At 53.9% G+C, this 20,191-nt stretch overlaps 2 protein-coding genes across 2 annotated transcripts; both read right to left on the reverse strand.

Annotated features, from left to right (window-relative positions):
• Positions 1 to 836: 836 nt before the first annotated feature.
• Positions 837 to 1,310, reverse strand: LOC149810222 (uncharacterized). The gene has a single exon (XM_089994359.1). The coding sequence runs from the start codon at positions 1,308 to 1,310 to the stop codon at positions 837 to 839; it is 474 nt and encodes a 157-aa protein (XP_089850485.1).
• Positions 1,311 to 8,782: 7,472 nt separating this feature from the next.
• LOC149810223 (cyclin-dependent kinase E-1-like) lies at positions 8,783 to 14,028 on the reverse strand. Its single transcript, XM_089994361.1, has 5 exons — positions 13,840 to 14,028; positions 11,883 to 12,158; positions 10,889 to 11,164; positions 9,882 to 10,126; positions 8,783 to 9,035 (listed from the first exon to the last, which is right to left on the reverse strand). Exons 1-5 carry the CDS (start codon positions 14,026 to 14,028, stop codon positions 8,783 to 8,785), a joined length of 1,239 nt encoding a protein of 412 aa, XP_089850487.1.
• Positions 14,029 to 20,191: the final 6,163 nt, after the last annotated feature.

Consider the following 20,191-nt stretch of genomic DNA (forward strand, 5'->3'; position numbering starts at 1 on the left):
TATCAACCTCATTAGTAGGCAACGCCTCTGCTTCCAGCACTGGCACATTCACTACACGCACTCCCCCTTGAGATCTGGAGGAGATTCGCCTAGCGACCTGCTTTGAAGATGTCAGAGATATTCAGGTCGTGGCAAATGTCCGCTGAAAATTTCTGCACCTCTCCTTGCCAATTGGCCCCTACCCTCGGGCGTCCGACTGCTCTGTGCCCCGGGAAACGATTCGCTTTTGCCAGTTTACACCATCGAGTTCCCTGTAAAGTGGACAGATGCTTGTCATAGCATTGTTTAGAGGCATCCATTAGAAGCGAGGGGGGCAGTAGGCCCAAGTCTGTGAACAAGACTTCTGAGGCCACTTATGAACACTGCAATCCCATCACTGCTCGCATCGCCTCCTTTGCGACGACGTCAAAGCAGCGTCTATTGACTTGTGAGGTTGACCAGACCTCACTACCAAACAGAACTGAGCTATAGATGAAGGTTTGGATCATCATTGCGCGGGTTTTGATCGTGATACGAAGACAAGCTAGCAGTGGCCTCCAGTACCCCAAGGCAGCTCGCATTTTGCCCAGTGCTTGGCTTGCATGTAAATCCCAAGATCCGCTTCTGTGAACCAAACTCCCAAGTACTTATATGATTGCACCTGCGACAGAGCGTGTCCGTCCAGTGTCCAGGTGTTCAATCGCTGCTCAGCTGGGACGCTCGCTGATTCACCTTCCTTGGGATGGAACACCATCACCACACTTTCTAGCTTATTTGCTTGCATACGCCAGCGTTTCAACCATTCAGCCACATTGTCGATACTGACCTGCAAGTCCTGGGGGTCCAGTGTCAGACCATTAAGGTCGTCCGCGTATGTGAGGGTCCCTGACCTCGACCCCTTGTGCAAACGCAAATTCCTTTGGGACCGCCTGCCGTATGCAACGACTCCAGCAGATCGTCGATATAGATGTCGAAAAGTAAGGTGGAGAGGGGTCACCCTGGCCGACGCCTACCATCAATGGGAACGACTCCGACATCTCGCCAGCAATGCGGACCGAGGATTGTGACTTTGAAACAAGTCTAGCAAGACCCGCCACATCTTGCCTTTTTACTCCTTTAGCTTTCAGTTTGTAGAAAAGACCTTCCCTCCAGACCACATCGTAAGCCTTCTTAATGTCCAGGAAAAAAGCATAAAGGGGCTGCTTTGTTGCACCTGACTCATTCACCATCTGAGCCATTGTAAAGATGTGGTCGATGCAGGAACGTCCTTCCCGGAAAGCGCATTGGGACTCATGAAGTCCCACCGTTTTTTCAAGCCGTAACCGGACCATGGTGCTAAACAACTTGCGGATGATTGAGATGAGCGTAATTCCCCGGTAGTTTCCTGGGTCAACGGAATCTCAAGCTTTATACAGACTCACTATAATCCCAGTCCCCCACTTCGTGGGAACACTTTCATTTCGCCAAACCCGGTTCAGCAGAGACAACAGCTGGGCTTTCAATTCTCGTCCACCATTTCGGATCAGTTCGCCTGTAATATCATCGCTATCAGCCGATTTATGTAGCGGAAGGTGATCTATGGCGCCATTGATCTCCTCTTCCGTAAACTCCTCATCCAACTCTGGCTGGAACACGTCCTTGCCCTCTTCTTGCCAATTCTGAAAGTCGGCTTCTATCAGAATCCGATGGTCTTGAAGAAAATTGGGATCTTCCGATGGACTTGCCAATTTTGCATAATGTGTCTTGAAGACACTGGCGATATGCTGGGGGTATTCACAAAGTTTCCTTGCGAATCCTGGATCCCCATGACAAGCCGTCGACGCTTTCCGAGCGAAACCAGCTCTTGAGTTTCTCAACTGCTTTGCTGATTGCCACGCACGTTTAGAACCATAACTTTTATCCCAAAGTTGTACCGTGGCCAGCTGATCAGCAACCGACTGTTGAGCTTTAAGATTTCGCTTCAGCCGATTCTTAACCTTCCTTAGGGACACAAAAGCGTCCCAGTCTCGTGGGTCCTTAGTGCGCATCGCTAGCTCGTATGATTGCTGGCTCTTCACTCTGATCTCATTGTACTCAGCGGTCCACCAAGGGGCAGTGCGCCTGCCCTTGCTTAATTTCTTCCCCCGATCGTGGAGCTTGCTACCCTGACAATAATATCAGTGATCTGAGTTGCAATCAAATCGATTTCGCTTTGCGAACTCTCCTCATTCAGTTCACCCAGGCTACCGGTGGCTGCTGCCACCTCCTCGGACATGAAGTCACGATAAGCTTTGGCCACGGCTTGGTCCTCAAACTTGTTGAGGCGCCATCGGACATTGGTCTTAGGCTTAACAGGCCGTTTCTCGAGCTTAGTGGGGATATCGACACACAACAGCGCATGGTCTGTGTCGTCGTCTAGGGGGTGGTGGGTGACTGAGCGGGCACATTTCAGCAGGGCACGAGGACCTAGGAGATAATCTACCACTGAATTCCCTTGGGTCCTCAAGCAGGTGTACTGTGTCTCCGGGCCGAACCGGTTTCCGAGGGAGAACAGGTCACATTGTGCCAACAACTGTATCAACGCCTTGCCTTCTGCATTGATGGTGTTCTCTCCAAAGCGGGGGACTCTTGGGTAAACTGCCGCGGTCTCGCCGCTGCTATTCCCGATACGAGCGTTAAGGTCACCACAAACTAAGACGTTGCTCTTCTTGCTCCAATGCTCAATATCAATGGCCAGGTTTTCAAAGTCGGCCGTCACATCTGCCAAACTTCGAGTGTCTGAGACCGGAGGGACATAGACGCTGGCGATTACCAAATGGTTTCGTCTGTTGGTACCCTTCACTCGTACCCAGGTTGCTTGTGTATGCTTCTTTCCTCGCCATACCAGTGTATCAACATCGGATACCATGTCATCACCAATAAGGAAGCCAGTGCCCCCGCCAAGGCGTGTGCTAGTCGGATACCCGGCTGATCCCACAAACTGATAACCGGGCAGCACTATTTCATCGATTGAGGGATCAAGCTAGGTTTCCTGAACTGCACAGATGTTGACTCCTTTGTCCCGCAGGACTGCGCCAATGTCAGAGACCTTATCACTTTGGCTAGCAATTTTCAGGCCTCTGACGTTCAAACAACCCGCTTTGAACTTTCCTTTATCCTTCCTGGCAACAGTGGCTGCAACTGTTGCCGATGCGTGGGCACTTGTGCCCACGCGAGGCTCGGTGGCCTCTTCACTCATTCCAACCGCCCCAGCTTCGCACAAAACAGAGAACCTGTTGTGAACTGCAAGCGTGGGGTTTCCTTCCGGCGCTACCAAAGTCATATTGCGCTCATCGTTTGGTGGGAACAACATCCAGGGGAATTGATCATAAAGGGCCACTCTACACTCAACCAACACTTGCTTCAAGTGTTGGTTGAGGTCAGATACGAACGGTACCATACCTGCCAACCAGATCTTTTTGATATCTGCGTCCTTGCGGACACTGAGCACCAAGAAAGGGATGCCGTTTGCACTGTTCCGTTGACGGCTGTAGTGACAGCCTTTCAGAACCGACATCGTTGCTGCATTGGCTGACATTAGGAAAGCTGAGCGCGAGGTAACACAGTCCAAGGGTCCAAAGAAAGCCAATCTAATTCATTTGGGAAGGACTGGTTCGAAGTCGCTAGGGAGAGTCTCTCCCTGGTTGATGATGCAAATTCCCATCCAGTCATCACCAATTGAATCTGCGGCTGTGGGACACTCTCTTGGCTTGAGCAAGACGTCATGCCTCCTTGTCATGGCGTCGTCAAGCGGCAGGTTCTTGGCACATGACATAACGTGTTTCCTCATCTCTCCCCTTTGACACAGGTGCAAGCGTACGTTGCAAAGCAACAAGGCAACATCGGAGAAGCGGCAGCGATTCTGTCCCGGGCGATCGACGCTGCGGAGCACGTTCAGATGGCTGGTGCGCCGTTCGCAGCACCTTTTGGCGGGAAAGTGCGACGTGCGTCGCAAGCGCTGTCTGCATCGGAGGAGACTGAGGCATCAATTGGCAGCGACGAAGAGATCTCGCGCAGCTTCAGTGATGCGTCGGTTCGCTCGCTCGCGCCAGCCGCAGTAGACAAAGCGCACGCACAAGTGTTTGCGGCGCTGCTGGCGGACATGAGCCAAGTGTGCCAGCTGCAGGGAAATCACCAAGAAGCGGTGAGTCCCCTAACCGCGTCGATGTTGCGATGTTATTGGAGCGTGGGGGCGGTGCACGGCAACTGCCGACCCACGCGGAGAGGGTCGTCGCCGATGCAGCCATTCCCACGCGTAGACGCTGGTAGTGGCGGATTTTGCGGCTCAGCTGGTGGTGAGCGGCGTCTCGAGCACTGTGCAGCACGAGACTCAGATGGCTCAGTTCGATGGCTCCAGGATTTGGATTAGGAGATTAAGTGGGAGTTTGACGGGAAGCTGTTGGGCATGTCAACCAGAAGCAGGTGCCGTTGACAGCAGGACACAAGGCACAGTCACACGAGTCATCCACCCATCGCAGCAGTTCTCGTGCGTCCCGGTAGTCAAATACGTCACTGCAGACCAGATTTGTATGATGGGTGAAGAAGCTGGCTATTGTCCAGCACTGAATGATGCTAACACCGAATCGGGATGACAGCTTCACCGCACCCATTGGATCATGTTGACAATGGCTCGTCATCATGGATCGGCACGAAGCATGGGCCCAAGCGCGCTTTGAAAATGCTGGAGCTCAGACATGCAGCTTACTGACAGTTACGATGCTGCTGTGTAGGTCCAACACGCTCAGCGGGCGCTGGAGATACTGAAGACGGCATTTGGTCTGAACGACGTGCGGATAGCGGAAGGCAACGTGCTGGTGGCGCAGTGCCTGGAAGCAATGAAAGACGTGTCGGGAGCGCTCGCACGCTACGAGTTTGCTGCCGCCATGTACTCTCATCAACATGGCGTGAGCCACACAGAGGTCTGTCCACCAACCATTCTGCCGTCCCATGCAACCTTGCAGCAGCAGGGATTTGTGAGGTCTAACTCCATGATAGCTTACCTCAGGAAAAGCGCTCTTCTGGTGACGAGTGGCCCGATTTGGGAGGGGCATGTGCCATGCATGGAGTCGGCGTCTCTGCAACTGGGCTGACCCCACGGTCTGATGATGATGTATCTATCGGCAACTGCAAGAACTACTTGGCAATCACTTGACTATCGGCTGCAAATCCGCCCTGCCATGTAAGAATATGAGGTTAAAATGGCCCCACATCAGCTGCTGTGACTAGTTTCGGCCTTGCCAGACGTTCTCTTCAGATGGTAAGTCAAGGTCGGAACCAACGTTTTCGCAGACCGTGTGAGTCGCAGGTTGAGGTGCATGGAAATGCGTGAACAATACGGGAGTCAATGAAAGTCTGGCAAAGCGTCTCTCCATGACAGACAGCAAAAATAAGCGTGTGCAGGTCGGAAAGGTGCTGCACTCCATGGCCAAATGCGAGCTGGCACTCCGCCAACACGAAGCGGCAGAGGCGTCCCTGAAGCAGGCGTACACAACGTTCGAGGCGTCTAAGGGTCAGCAGTCGGAGGTCGCACAGGTCCTTGAATCACTTGGAAAGCTCCTCCTCGAAAAGGGCGATCTTCCACGCGCCGTCAAGTACCTCGACAAGTGCTGCAAAATCCGTGAATCGCTCCCCGGGTCCAGCTCCTTCCTGCCGCTGTGCCTCAAGGCACAAGCTCTCCACAAGGGGGGCGCATGGAACGAGATGTTCTCCGTTGCGCTTGCCGCGCTGGACGAGCTCGCTCACATCAGCATGCTGATGCAGCGCAGCAGCCGGCACAGCCACGGTGTGTCAGACACAGAGCTCAAGAGCCTCCTCCTGCAGATGCTCATCATGCTCTGCGGCAGCGCGCAGAAACTGAAGCGCATGGACTCGGCGATTCGTGCCATTTTGCGCTGCACGCTCGCTCTCTCGGACGCGCACGGCATCCCATTCTCAGGCATGCTGAACTGCATCATCCATTTCGGAAGCCAGCTGCAGCAGGCACGCGACTACCAGCGCGCGGCGGAGCTCTTCATGCACTGCATGGAGCTGTGGGAGCCGCTCTTGATCGCCACTCAGAAACCCGCGAGGCCAAACAGCGCCGAGAGTCTCAAGTCCACAACCGACGGCGCTGCGTACAAGGGCAACCCCTTTGAGGGGGGCGCACACAAGCTCGGACGCACGCCGTCGAACGTGCAAGACAGCGCACTGGCGACGCTTGCGGCGCTGAAACAGAGCAATTCAGCGAGGCTGCTGGACGATGGAAGCAACATACGTGATAACGAGTCGGAGATGCAGTCAAAGCTGAAGCCGGGCCGGCCTGTGCGGAGATCTGGAAAGGAAAGCCTCGCGCCACACGCGCCCACGGCATCGCGGGCATCTGAGTCATTCGACTCCGGCATAGATTACCATGCGCTCGAAGCGCCTTTGCCGGAGGGCTCTCATCTCCCCGTGGCAGAGGAGCCAAGCAAGTCGGCATGCCTCAAGGGCCTTGCTGGATGCTTGTACGCCATGCAGCAGTTTGCGCTCGAACTCGACGCGCTGTTGCAGCTGCGGTCGCTCACCGAAGCCGAAGGGGGGGACAAGGACCAGGCCTACGTGACGCTTGTTCGCCGGATCGCGTGCTGCCAGATGCAGCTTGGCTCTCACGAGTCAGCGGCAACAAACTTCAACACATGCATCAGCGTCGGCACCGCATGCCTCGGCCCTGAAAACCCTACGGTGCTCGTGACGAATGTCATGCTCGCCAACTGCCTCGTGCAGATGCAACAGTGGGAAGAGGCGCTTGGGCTGTACACTGAATACCTGCCCACTGTTAGCGAGGTGGTGGGGGAAATGGATGCGCTGGTCACGGGCGGCATGTATGGGGTGGCGGTGTGTCACCAAGAGCTCGGTGACATGGAGTCCGCGAAGTTAGCATACCAGCGATGCGGGCAGGCGCTGAAGCTGGCTGGGCAAGCAGAGGCAGCGCACTCCGCGCTGACGAGTGCCGTGATGTGCCAGGACATGGCAAATGGGTCCGATTCAGCTCGACCCCTCGAGCGCACCCCAACTGCTGACTTTTCGAAAGCGGCTTGAAGCCGGTCCCAATAGCACAGGCAGGAATAACTTTGCTGCAATGGCATGCGCAGATCTACGTTGCACGTCCAGTCCAAGGGGGTGCTGCTGTCTGTTGTGCAAGCTGTTGGAACGGCAGAAAAGCAATCAACCGTGGTTATGGCTGCTGAATTGCTTCCAGGGCAAAACAGGGAGGTGGCAAGTGGGTTGTTTAGCGAGTACTTTCCATGGTATCAACTGGTCTTGGGGAGAATGTCGGGCATGGGAGGATGGCTTGGTTGCCTCGTACACGCGCCTAGCCTTTGAACGACCCAACAATGGTGTGCTGGGTGCGGCAAACGTGTCAAAAGGTGATTACATAGTACATAGCACCGCACTTGACCAAAATGGTACAACAGGCTGGGCCCAAGAACGCGAGCATGGCGATTTTATAATTTTTTTGCGGATGGAGTTGCGTGCATTAACACTGCTCTCAGCGCCATGTGCTTGGTGCTAGTTCATGTTGTAGTGAGGGAACGAGTATTTGTCTGCAGCATGGGATCATTCAACGGAATAAAAAGATGAATAATCATGATCACAAAAGAGGCATGCTCCCCATATGCCTTCACAGCACCACTTGCTGTCCAACAGTCAACCACGGAAGTGGCTGCAACTGCATGATTTGCGTTCTACGGTACAATTCTTCCTAAACTATTGATCATGCGATGGTCATAACACAACTAGGTCTTTGGTTTCAGGCTTGTTACGATCTTGCATTCATTTGAGAATAATGGAAAGATACACGCATCCATTTGAGAATGATATATTTAAAAGATACAGCATCATCAGAACATGTAGTCATGTTATAGCACTTGTGAACGGGCGTATGTATCATCTGCTGTCTCTTGCAAGAGAGAATTGTAATTCATCTCAGGGTCTTGTGCAGATGTTGTTGACCTTCTTGAAGGTGCATGCAGGACAATTGTCAGGGGCAGCCAGCACCTGAAGTGCAGTTACAACTAACAACAAGAGATCTTGAACCCATGAGAGTTTGCACACTGATTTGAAACACACCAAGTGTACGTGTGCAGATCGGCAGAGGCACGAATCGGTCAGTTGGTTTGAGCATCGCGTTGCTGATACCTGGGGCCGAGTTCGGTGGCCGAGCTCGGTGGCAACCTCGAGGTTGCCACCTGTAGAGAATGAACGCAACCTAAGAAAAGCTTGCATGAAGAAGTAACCGCTTACATGCAGTGAAAAGTTGCGAAGCGCTGTCAACTCACCCGACGGCCTCAGCGCAAATGTTACGTTGTGTTCATGCCCAATCAGTTGCAGGCAATTTGGAGCGCAACCGGTTGTGCATATCGTTGTCGACAGCTCAAGGGTGCTACAACGCCAGCTGGTCCATCGTATTGCGATGATTGTATCACCAGCTTATCACCAGCTAGAGCGCTTGCATGGGCACGCATGTTTGCCTTACATTTCTCATCAAACAGGGCACTTCGCGAGCAACAAATGCGCGATCCGTGCCTGGGTCAACAACCCCGACATGGCCCGTAACTATATTTCCCACATGCGAACTGGCATGTTTTGGGGCTAGAGTTGCACTATGGGACTGTCTCAGGCATGCCGGCCGACACGGCAGCGCTTGCGCAATCGCATCCCTCGTGCATCGTGTGCGGCATCGAAAAGCGCTGGCACTCAACACGACAATGCAAGCACAAACGCAGCATGTATGCATCGTGCGATGTGGCCGATTCGGCCCCTGCACTCAGCGCTTGGGCAGGGGCGCCCCTCGGCCAGGGCCGCCGACGGCGGGTCGCTTTTGAGGGAGGCCGCGCTTCGGGGCTGCAGCGGGCTGCGGGCGTGGCTTGGGGGCGATCTCCTCCTGCATCTTGCCGGTGTACTTGACCTTCAGGGACGCGGGGAACGCGTTCATGGACGGTTTGGGCTCCGACGTGAAGTACTCGTGCTGCAGCGCCTCGGCGGCCGTGATGCGCTTCTTCGGGTCAAACTCCAGCAATCTGCACCTCATCCATGCGCGTTGCAGTTGCAGACACCACCTTGAGATATACGAATTCCTGCCAACGCATTCCCTGGTGCGCTCACGGTAGCCTGGCGTAAACCACATCCATGCGCCACCCCGCTAAATGCGCATGCCCTGGGAACTCACAGCCAGCTGGCAAAGGCTCTTGGATGCGGGCACGCTGGACATATAAAAGTTTAACCAATGCAGAAGGGGGTTTGTACGGCAATTTCCAACGATAGTACCACGTTACTGACAAAGACTGCCCTCAACTCTTATGCTGGGATGAGCGGTGATTCCCAGCGTGGTTTAAGCATACGGTGCTGTATGGAGTGCCGTCATGTCTCCTGACTGAAGCGCTGGGCATCGCACTTTGCAGGCTGCACTGTCTTGTCTGCAGGAGCGATCTCGGCCTGCAGCCATGAAGAAGGTGCGGGCAAACGTTGCTAAACTTGCCTGAAGCTTCCCCGTTTATACTGTAGAAGGAAGGGGGGAAGGGGCAAACGCAAATAAGGCTACACGTGGATGGTTGGTCCCGGTAGACTTGCATCACGCGATGGTAATCGTGGCATCAGATTCCGAAGCTGCACTTGGCAATGCCGAGGACAACGAGGACGCGGAGAAGGCACACCGGCTACACCAAAGCTTAAGCACATTCGTCAGATCAACACTCACAACATCCAGTGAATTCAGCAGCAGACTTGCGCGTGTGCATCGTCGGCATGAGCAGTGCCGGTGCTTCGCCTGAATGAGCTCCCACCCCCAATTTCGGTCCCCACAAATCGTGCATTTTCGGGTATCTGGACCCAAAAATCAACGTCTGGCGAAACACTCGGCAGCGCACCGCTTCATGAGGTCAAAGGCGGCGTGGCGGCCGGGGTCGGCCTGGAGGGTGGGGTTGAGCTTGCAGAGGTACGACTCCAGCTGGTACTTGTGCTCAGGCAGCTGCGTGCGGATGTTCTGGGTGTTGCTGCTCCAGTGCGGCATGAGTTCGATGTCGCGCCACTGCCGCGGGTCAGGGTGGCCGAGGATGCAGAAGATCTGATCCAGCTGGTTGCGCTGGAACGCGTCGAGCGGCGACCTCACCTCCTGCAGGCAATGGACCTGTTTGAAATCACTTTCCGGCACCCTGTTTGATGCTCTCGGCTCGTGGCTGGTGTGGGATACGGCGAGCGCCGACTGCGCTTTCTGTCGGGCAGCGAATAGGCGAGTTGAAGGGTGTGTGAGGCACCTGTTCAACTCGCCATCGGTTTGCGGTCGGAGCAACACAGCAAGAAAGCGAAACGGCAAAAGGAGAAGCACAGCACGCAGTGCAGTGCATCTCCAGCCTCGTGGTCACAAGCCAGCTTGCTCAGAAATGCTGTGGCAGTGACGAGGCGGAACGCATTCCGACTGGCGGCACCCTGTGGCTGCATCCGGACACGTCAACCGGCCGCTCTTCTCGCATGCATTCGGCCACCCGGCCCTTCTGCTAGGCGTGATTGCTGCGAGCTATGGGCTGAATAGCTGCACGTCATGAAGGACAGTTCTTCATCTCACCTCGAGGTTACGCTCGTGTCTTGTGGCACCCCGGCCTGCTGTCCTCATGCAAGTGGCCGGATGGAGAGATCACAGAAATTGCAGCGGAAAACACACAAGGAGACGGTTGCGCAGCTAGGCGGCATGCTGCCACAGGTGGATGCGTTGCCACTGCGGAAATAACGCAACGGACACGTCATCGTCAAACCAACGTGAAATCCCCCCCCTTATTCCCCTTCCAAACCCTCGTACGGGTGACAATGGCAACCACACATACTGTGAACCCCCCTCAAGTCCATCGTGTGTATCATATGGGGAGGGGAGGCAGCGCGCCTGGCCATGGAAGAGCGGTTTGAGGGTGAGCAGCTCCCCAAAGATGCAGGCAGCAGCCCAGAGGTCCACGGCCCCCGTGTAGTGCTTGGCGCCCAGCAGCAGCTCCGGGGCGCGGTACCAGATGGTCACCACTACTCCATTGTCGTAGAGCGGCCGCGTGGGCGCCCTGTAGACCCGCGCCAGGCCAAAGTCCGCTATCTTCAGTTGCCCCAGGCTCTCTCCCTGCCCCATCAGCAGCAGGTTTGATGGCTTGAGGTCTCGGTGGATGATCCAATTCTGCACAGCCCGTCTGCTGTGTTGTGAAAACCAGGCACGCTGAGATGGAAGGTTGCGCTGTATGCGCTGAAGCTGGCGTCGCTACCCAAAACGGTTGATGTTTTCCAACGGTTCTAAGATCTATCCCTGATAAAGCAGCTGGCAAATAGCCCTACATTCAGTCCAGGTTTTCATATGCAAAGCTGTCCCAAGTTTTCTTTTAATTCATAGCTTATCCTGTGTTGGGAACAGGTTCAACTGCCGTATGTGATGGCTGCATTTAGTGCTTTGCCTGGTTGCGTTTCGACTGGATTGTGTTTCTGTGCAAAAACTCCATGCCTTTCCAGGCTTCGTGAGCCACAAATCCCATAGTCTAGCTGGCAAAATTCTAACCGCATCTATGAGGACGTTTGGCAACGACAGGGCTGAGACCGTAGACGCTCTTGTGACATGTTTGGCCACGCTATGGCCAGTCGTGCTTCGTGTTGGCACCAGCTCCCCCTCAGGTGTCGATCTCAGCGGCTCTGACTCCTGACTGGACCTTGGAGTTGCCAACACCGATGCTGACGCGCCGGTGTTGGTACAGCAGACATCATCCACAGCATCGGGAGCGTGACTCCCACACCCTCGGTCAGTACTTCGCCAGAATGGATTTTGACCCCCCAATTTCGTCCCAAATATTCATGAATCTTCAGGCACCTGGACCCGGAAAACAACAAGGTCTGGAGAAACACTGCACCTGGTGCAAGTACGAGAGTCCGTTGAGGAGCTGCCACATCATGGACTTGACCATCACGGGGGGGAAGTGCTGCACATGAGGCTTGGCGTTCTTCAGGTTGGTGCGGTGGTGGATGATCATTTCGTAGAGGTCGTAGTCCGCAAACTCGAACGCCAGCGACAGTGAGGCGTCCAGGCGGTTGAGGTGGACTGATTCCAGGTGGAGGATGTTGGCGTGGTGCAGCTCCTTCAGCAGCATGGCTTCCCGCACTGCCGTCAGTGAGATGCCCTCGCCCTCCTGCACTTTTCCTCACACAGATTTCAGCGATGATGATGATGTATCTTTTTACAACACTACCGCATCCACATGGACATTGGCAACTCCAAGAACTACTTGGGAATCAGAGTTATCATTACCATCACCATCACCTGAGGCAAGCGTACCTGGACCAGCCTGACTTACCATAACCTGACCTGACATGTCTTCATCCTCTTCGTCCTGTACCCTGCAAGAAAGGAGGTCAGCCACGGCTGACCAAAAACGACCCGTCAATTCCTTTGGGAGATCGTCGCAACCCACACTCAAAATCTTTGTCAGGAGATCAACTCCCAACAGAGATTCCAATTTAGTTGCCAAATTCCCACCTTGTAATCCAAGACCTCCAACCGTTTCAAGAAATTGGTCTATTTTTTGCCACAAGATGGGACAATCCACGGTACAGTGAACACAGCCTGTGTGAGCATCCCCCAAATGCTCATCGCAGTCCTTGCAGTGATACTGTACGGGATCCACAAACTCGTAAGTCTGATTTTGAAGTCGGCTTCGCAGGGCAAACAGCTTACCACTCCTAGCGCTCATGATAGTACGAGCCCGAACAGAGGACGAGGTGTTGGAAACCAGCTATCCTGAGACTGTTTTGATGTGTGTACCTAACCTTGCATGCTTGGGCTTCGAGTGAGGCCATATATGTGGACGACTCAGGCTAGAATCCCTGAGTCGATTGTAACGACTACCTTGCTAATGTGTCGCTACCTTAAATGGTGATATTTTCCAACACGAGGTGCCTTCGCCCCCCTGCACTCTTCCTCAAACGAGGTGCCTTCGTCTTTCTCACATTGCCGACAGCGAAATGTGCCTACCTGATGCACCCTTCCCCCACGGATACCAGCACAATGCCTTCTTCCCCCCTGTGATAGCATGGTATCAGCCTGGCTGGCAACGAGGTGCCTTCACCCTCCTGCTCGGCTGCCATTCTGTGCCCTCACACCCTTGATCTAGTTTTTCCCAGCGTCCGTGGCATTGTGCACCTAGGTTTTTTCGGGACAAGCAGTAGATGTTAGCACATGAGGCGCAAAGTTAGGTGCGAGACATGCTCGTAGCGCAATTCTGTGAGGCCTCTTCTACCGAAGCTTTGGCCCATGCGCTTCAGCACAGCACAAGGCGGATCGCATCCTTGTGCAACGTGGACCCTGAACTCCTCCCATACAATCCCTGCTGATCTGTCTGTTTGCCGCATGCTTCACTTGCTTGGCAAGTTGCACTTGAAGTTATTTCAAGAAGTGATACGTGCACCCTGGCATCCAGACGCATTGCATCACCTCTTCACTGCCACATGCAAAGGTCGTCATAGCGCCGGGTCTAGCTGTGCTTGCCCTCGCCAGGGTACGTTACCTTATGGTCACAAGACCTGCTTCTTTTGAATCCCGACAATGATCTCGAGCAACACCAACTGCATCAAGCATGCACATTGCACAGCGTTCGCCTTACCTCGCCCATTTCCGTGACACACACCAGGAAATCCTCTTGCTGTGACAAACGATTCGATGCTGGCGGCCCACAGACGCGTACACATGCATACAAGAACGAGCGGCAAGGGCTTAGCATTCTGTCAGGGTTCGACTTCGACGTTCCCAGCCTTATACCCGTAGCCATTAGCTGCGTGCCACGCAATGTCCTGGACCAGAAACAGAAAGCTCACCTTCACTGCCTTGAGGGTTTTTATTGCGACGCACTTGCCTGCTTTCGTTTTGGCGAGGAAGACTCTGCCATATGTCCCCTCGCCAATACAGTGCACCACATCAAAACCTTCAGGAGGTGATGGTCCTTTGGGAGCAATCTGAGAAGTTTGTGGGGCTGCGTTGCTCTGCTGTGCGACATATCCCGCCATTGTGGCCAGCACCCAAGCTCTACATTCCGGATTTCGTGCACGATAGCTGGCACAGAGCTGCGCTGTGATACCTAGTGACGGAAATCACATAACGCTCATCTGATATGTAAAAAGGCAATCATTCAGAAAAAAACCAACCCCGCCAGTGCAAAATCGTCCCTGGACTGACTCCACTGTTCACATTGTCATCACCGAGCCCTTCAACGTCTCCGTTTGCGCTGGCAAGGACGTCTCCTGATATAGACACGCTGATAAAGACTTTGACGGAGTGCTACTGGGTAGGTGGTAGGTGCGTCTGTCGATTTGAGTATTGGCACCACAGCTCCTATCAGATCCAGCTCAGATAGTAATGCCCGGAAAACTCGTACAAGCCTACTACTTGCAACCGGACAGCTCGCAAAACATTTTGCAAGCAAATGCGTGATGTCCGTATGTATGTTGTTCGGCTTGCCCGCGGTGGTCGTGTTGGGTGGTTTCTGGTAGGCTTCAGGCCTCGACAGCTGGTCATGAGGACACGCAGCTCCGCCCACCATATCGTGGATGATATATTAAAAAGCAACACTTACATACTCACACAAGTGCTAGTGTGCAAATCAGCCAAAGTCGGGCAAACCCTACACTATGTCTCCAGCGTTCGGACACCCCAGGAGACGTCGAGGCATACAAGAAGCGTAAAAAAGCTGCGGATGTTTCAACAGCAGTGACGTATAGCCAGGACCTCATCAGCTACGTCTGACGGTGTACCGACAAGCAACCTAGATGCAACAGGACTTGTGCTTGTGTGCAAAACTATCCATTGCAGACAGGCGTGATTGACACCCAAAAGTGAAACAAAGAAAGCAGAAGATACCGGAAAGCACAAGCTCCATACATGTATCAGCAATTGTCAGCTAGACACTACCATACACAAGCTTGGTTCGCCAACTCATCACAACATCCAAGGGCCAAGGATATTAATTCGCGGCTGCAGTTGCTGCTGTGTGCGTGGACGCTTAGGCACCACTTGGGCGCTCTGGACTTGCTCAAGAGTGCCAAGCTGGGCTTGCAACGGATGTGCAAGCTGAAGTTGTGATGCAAGGGCTCTTTTAGTAGGAACCGGCTGTGCAGCCTCGCCACACCATGGGCGTTGCTGGGCAGCCGCTGCTAAGCGCTTCAATGTGGCAGCGGCAGAGGTTGATTTTCCAGCAGCTTCTGGCTTGGCGTTGGAGGCATTCGTCGCTGGCCGAGATGATGCAAGGGTTGCAGCCCGATCCACCCGCCCGCAAATATCATGCGGGGGTCTCGCGGCCTCGGCTCTCTCCAGCTTGCTTGTCTTTGAGAAGTGACAGGCAGCCTCACTAGCCGGTGCCTTGCGCACTGTCGGCGGCCGTTTCTCTGTGCACGGCTTGTGCCGCTTTGCAGTGAGCGGTCCATCTGGACGCTCAAACTGACGCAAGTCTATGGAGGTGCTAGCTTCGCCAGCAGTGGCGAAGTTGAGCGACCCGGCAGCGGCAATGGAAAGAGCTCTCCATGGACGTCGTGAAAGTGCTGTGCAAGTCATTGACGTCCAGCAAGTGCTGCAGCTGCGCCACGAGGTTCTCCGCCTTGACTGCGCCCTGGTGCCGCACATGATGTGGCAGGTCTGGATCAAGGAAGCGCTGCAGCATGTCCTCGAAGGATCTCTTCAAGGGACTTGCACCATGCTTCAGAATCTTTGTGCCCGGGGTCAACGTTGGCGCACGCGCTGGTGGCAGTGCACTTGGCGATCGCACAGGAGATGAAAAGGCTGCATTGCATTCCACTGCTACATCCGGCAAATCCACGGCATCCTCTGGCCGCTCTGTGGAAGACGCAGGTGCACCACCTTGCATGCCCGCCTCTGCACCGTCATGGTTGGCCGGCGCTGTCATGGATGCCTTGGTGCCCAGCACCTTGTGAAGTTCGTTGATCAACGGCTCGAGGGAATCCAACGAGCACCCTCCCTGGCACTCGAAGCACGCCCCCAAGCATTTACAGCACGCACGCTGGAAGGCATGCAGCTCCTCCTCTTTGGCAGCCCCGACCCCAGCAAATGACACGCACAAGGCCAGCAACTGGTGCTTGCAAACGTGACCTTGCCTCGCATGAATGCACTCGCAGCAAGCGTACAGCATCTTGAAGGAGATGAGGGTGTAAGACTTGGCGCCACAGGTGTATGTGGCGTCATGTCCCAACTCTGAGAAGGCGATGTTGCCTGCCTCCAATTGGCTGGCCTTCACCAGTGCTGCTTTGATTTGCTTCTCGGCCTTCGCGTTGTGCCCCGCACCTGCATGCGCTCAGCATGCATGTCAACGGGCAAAGTAAATGGGCCAGCTGGCTCGTCAATGTTGCTGTGTAGGGAAGTAGAATGATATGCAAGGGTGCCTGCGCTACCTCTGCATAAGTGCTATGACCAAGGAAGCTTACAAAATTGTATCACACACCCATTTCATAATCTTCATGTTGTGTTGGCTTCGGACTAGTGCATCACATGTCCTGTAGCCTTGTCCGGGCAGCCGCGTATGCTGGCACCATCCCTTGCACTTGTGTGCAAGCACCTGACAGACGTTGCTTGGGGTCAATGCAAACCTCACCACAGAACACGCACGATGCGTGGTCATCATGCCTTTCACCAGCTACACACAACTTACCTGCCCATGCTAGCAGCTCCCGGTGCCCGATGTGATCGTCGATGACCTGGACAAGCATGAACACCACCCAGTCCACACGTCGCTGATGAACAGCTGGGCAGCCAGCAAGGCGGCGTTTGAGCTTGCGATGCCAGCGTTCGCTGAGCCCTGTCGTCCGCTGACCCAGGGACTTGTCAAACTTGCGCACGCCCAGAGCCCACATGACTGCATGGCGCAACGCCTGGTCAACATGGCTGATAGTGCCTCAACATGTGCAAGATACGCTCAATGTCAACGTGAATCAAGCAAACGCCTTTACTCCACTTCAGCATCAAAATGCTGTCATCTACTTGAGCGAAATTGAAAAGCCCTAAAAGCCCCCATACGTCTCAGCGAAGAGTTGGCAAAATAACTAGCATTCTACCAGTGTGCTGCTCAGGTTCACGAGTGCGAAATTGTGCAGCAAACCAAAGACAACATCATCCAGCATCCTTGCACAGCTGTAAAGGATGCGTAACAGCTGATGAGCAAAGACTATGTGCACTGAGCAGTGCATGTGTCGCACCGATGTTCTGCGCCCAAGTGTTGGTGAAGTACTCAACAAGTGTAGGGTGCTTTTCCCACTCCTTGAGGAAAGCTGCAAACGCTTCGCGCACGGCTGCTCGGCTCCCCTCAAGAGTATTTGCGCCTGGGTGTTTCATGACAGCATGGATGCCATTGAAGGCTTTCTTGATGAGGGCCTTGTCCTTGGGCAGGTGTTGGCAGATGGACTTGTACCACGCTGTAACCACATGGTAGGTGCCAAGGTGAATAGGTACAGAGGAACCATAGCAATCTCTGCAATGCAGTAGAGCATGTCAACTACAAGTAAGGAGCTGTAAAGTACTGAAGCTTGTTGCAGCAACACACAGTTGAACAATTGATGCTTGAGCACTTAGCAATTAACTGACATGAACAACACAAGCTTGATCCAAGCAACCAGGAACTCAGAAGGATGAATGCACACCTCCATGCCCTTTGCTCTGCCTTGTCATCATCCACAAGAACAAGTGAAGGCTTCCACTCAGCTGGGAGATGCTTCCTAAGCTGAGTGATGACAGCTTCAAATGCATCAGCAGTCTCCCGCTTCATGACGGCCACACAGATAGGCACGCCTCGACCATGGCCGTTGACGACGGTAAGAGTGCACACAGCGTAGCCCCACTTGGTCAGACCAAATGTGCAGTCCATGGACACTGGCCGGTTGTGTCCCCATTTCACAGCCCACTCCAGCATCTTGGCACTGGCAATGACAACAAGCGGCTCGGTGGACGAGACATCCACAAACAAGAGCTTGCGCTCTGTCTCCGGCAGTCCCTGTTCTTCTTCCCACTGCATACAAATATTTGGTTCAGCTTGCAGCATGAGCACATCCCCTAAGCGTCAGGGGTCAACAAGGGAATATGTCAAGTGAGCACCACAGAACAAGGCAATCCAAGCAGCAGAACACAGTATACCACCTCAACGCCAAACCAAATACTCACAAGGTCACCAAAGTGGTGCTTTGCAGTGTTTGTGTCTCATGGGTCCTGAAGCCCTGATGACGGTGTTGCGCACCCGGAGTTTGATGGATTCAGCATCACTTTGGCTCTTGCGGAATGTAGCTTGTTGAATGCCAGCATTGACGTTGCTGATGTCATGGCGGTTCAAAGCAAAGTCGCGAGCTGCTGAAGACTGCAGTATCCGCTTGTCAATCTCTTCATCACTTGCATCGCCCTTCTGCCGTTCCTCAGCTCGCAAGCGCTCCTTGTTGTCTGCAAGCAAACTCGGCCAGCTAAGCTCGTGATCTCGTGATGAGAAGGAACACGGTCAGCCATTATTGCAGGAATGACAACGTCGGAGCGAAGGCATGGTTGATGTCAAGAAAGCGACAGGATTCCTGTTGCACAACATTGAATTTGAAATCAGAAAGAACGACGCACGTAGCACAATCAGCTCAGGGCTGATACCCAACAACAGCTGATCATGCACAAATGCCTTGCACCCATCGGTCAACCGTACACCGACGGCCAAGTGCAGAAGGTCAGCTCCAGGACCATGAACAGGCATTGCCCCTCCTTCAGCGACATGAAGGCCGTTGTTCTTCACCATGAAGGCAGCAACAACAACCCCATCCTTCACTGTCTCGCCCCATTTCATGTAATACGTGCAGTCACGTTTACAAGATTCGTCCTCCGTGATCTTCTTACGCCGCTCACCCTTCGCTTGTTCCAACTCGGGGGGCCGGTGTTGATTACGCTTTTTCCTGTCAAGCCCACACGAGCACAAGTATTTCCCTTCAACAACACGGTTTTCCTGGTTTTTGACGGTTCCGTGCAACATGAGACTACAGAGTCCCCGCTGCCCTTCGCCCACAACGAAATCCTGTACCCGGTGGACGGGGACGCAAAAACACAGCACCCTGGGCATGTTCTGGTGAGAAATCAGCTCCTCTGTTAAAACAGAGGAGCTTGGGACTGTCGATGTCGAAGGGCCCTGGTTCAGGGATGGAAACCCCTATGCCATGGACCGCTGTCGCGAGCCAAGACATGCCTGATAGCCAACACACACTATTAGCAATTCATGTGAGTCGTTGCATAAAGTGCTGTGAAGCGTACTACTAAGATCTGTACATGGAAGCGAACACAAGGCGGTCAGGCACAGTAAGGCACGCCGAACATCCGGCACGATCAACACCGTGAATAACACATACAAACAGGCATTTGATACAGTATGTGTCATTCTGCAAGTTGTCCGATTGCAAGTGGTGAGCTGTACGAGTTTTCCGGGCATTACTATCTGAGCTGGACCTGATAGGAGCTGTGGTGCCAATACTCAAATCGTGCGTCTGACAAGGTCGAGCCTATCGCAGTATCTATCTAAGACTTGGGCTGAGCATTGCAGCGACCGGCTTGCTGAAGTCAATGCCGAACTTGTGACCATACATGCTGTACGGGTCTCTGATGACTAATTCGCTTTTTGCGTTTGTGTGATGCTCCGTTTTACAGCAGTTGGTGGAAGGAAGCCAGGGTTGGGAAGTTGGACACATCGCCTGATTCTAGTGGAGCGGTCGCAATGCAGGCCGCTAGATTATTCTTACGTGGTCAATCACTTTACGGGTGGCAGAGACTTGCTCTGGGCCGCATTGAGCCTATGCTATCGCAATTTGCTCATCCAGCAGAGCTAATTACCTTCAACCGCACTGTCCCTCTCGCGCCTAGTCCGATTGCGCAAATCAGCAGCCACTATCAAACGAATTCCTCGCAATCAAAGCAGCCGGCGCCTTCAGTCCTCGCCGAACGCCCTTTCGCGCCACCCTGCACCGCGCTTGCAGCCCACCATTACAGCACTGCAGGCGCGAGCGCTAGTCAGCACTATCGGGAGCGTCACCTCATGTACTTCTCCCCTCAGCAAGTGTACGACGTTGTCACAGACGTCGATAGATACTTCGAGTTCGTCCCGTGGTGCCTTCAAAGTACCATTACCAAGCGGATCAGCCCAGAGCGCTTCAATGCTGA

Source organism: Nuphar pumila, unplaced genomic scaffold (assembly GCF_984573655.1).
Source record: "Nuphar pumila unplaced genomic scaffold, dmNupPumi1.hap1.1 HAP1_SCAFFOLD_444, whole genome shotgun sequence".
NCBI lineage: Eukaryota > Viridiplantae > Streptophyta > Magnoliopsida > Nymphaeales > Nymphaeaceae > Nuphar > Nuphar pumila.

Bases quoted from the DNA above. Each gene is read 5' to 3' on its own strand.
- LOC149810223 (XM_089994361.1), bottom strand. From the start codon at position 14,028: ATGGCGGGATATGTCGCACAGCAGAGCAACGCAGCCCCACAAACTTCT. The intron at 10,127-10,888 runs GCGCGCTGCCTC...CATTGCCTGCAG, and splicing joins AACCGCTCTTCCATGGCCAG to GAGGTGAGGTCGCCGCTCGA. The intron at 9,036-9,881 runs GTGCGCTGCCGA...GATGAGGTGCAG, and splicing joins GCCTTTGACCTCATGAAGCG to ATTGCTGGAGTTTGACCCGA.
- LOC149810222 (XM_089994359.1), bottom strand. From the start codon at position 1,310: ATGGTCCGGTTACGGCTTGAAAAAACGGTGGGACTTCATGAGTCCCAA.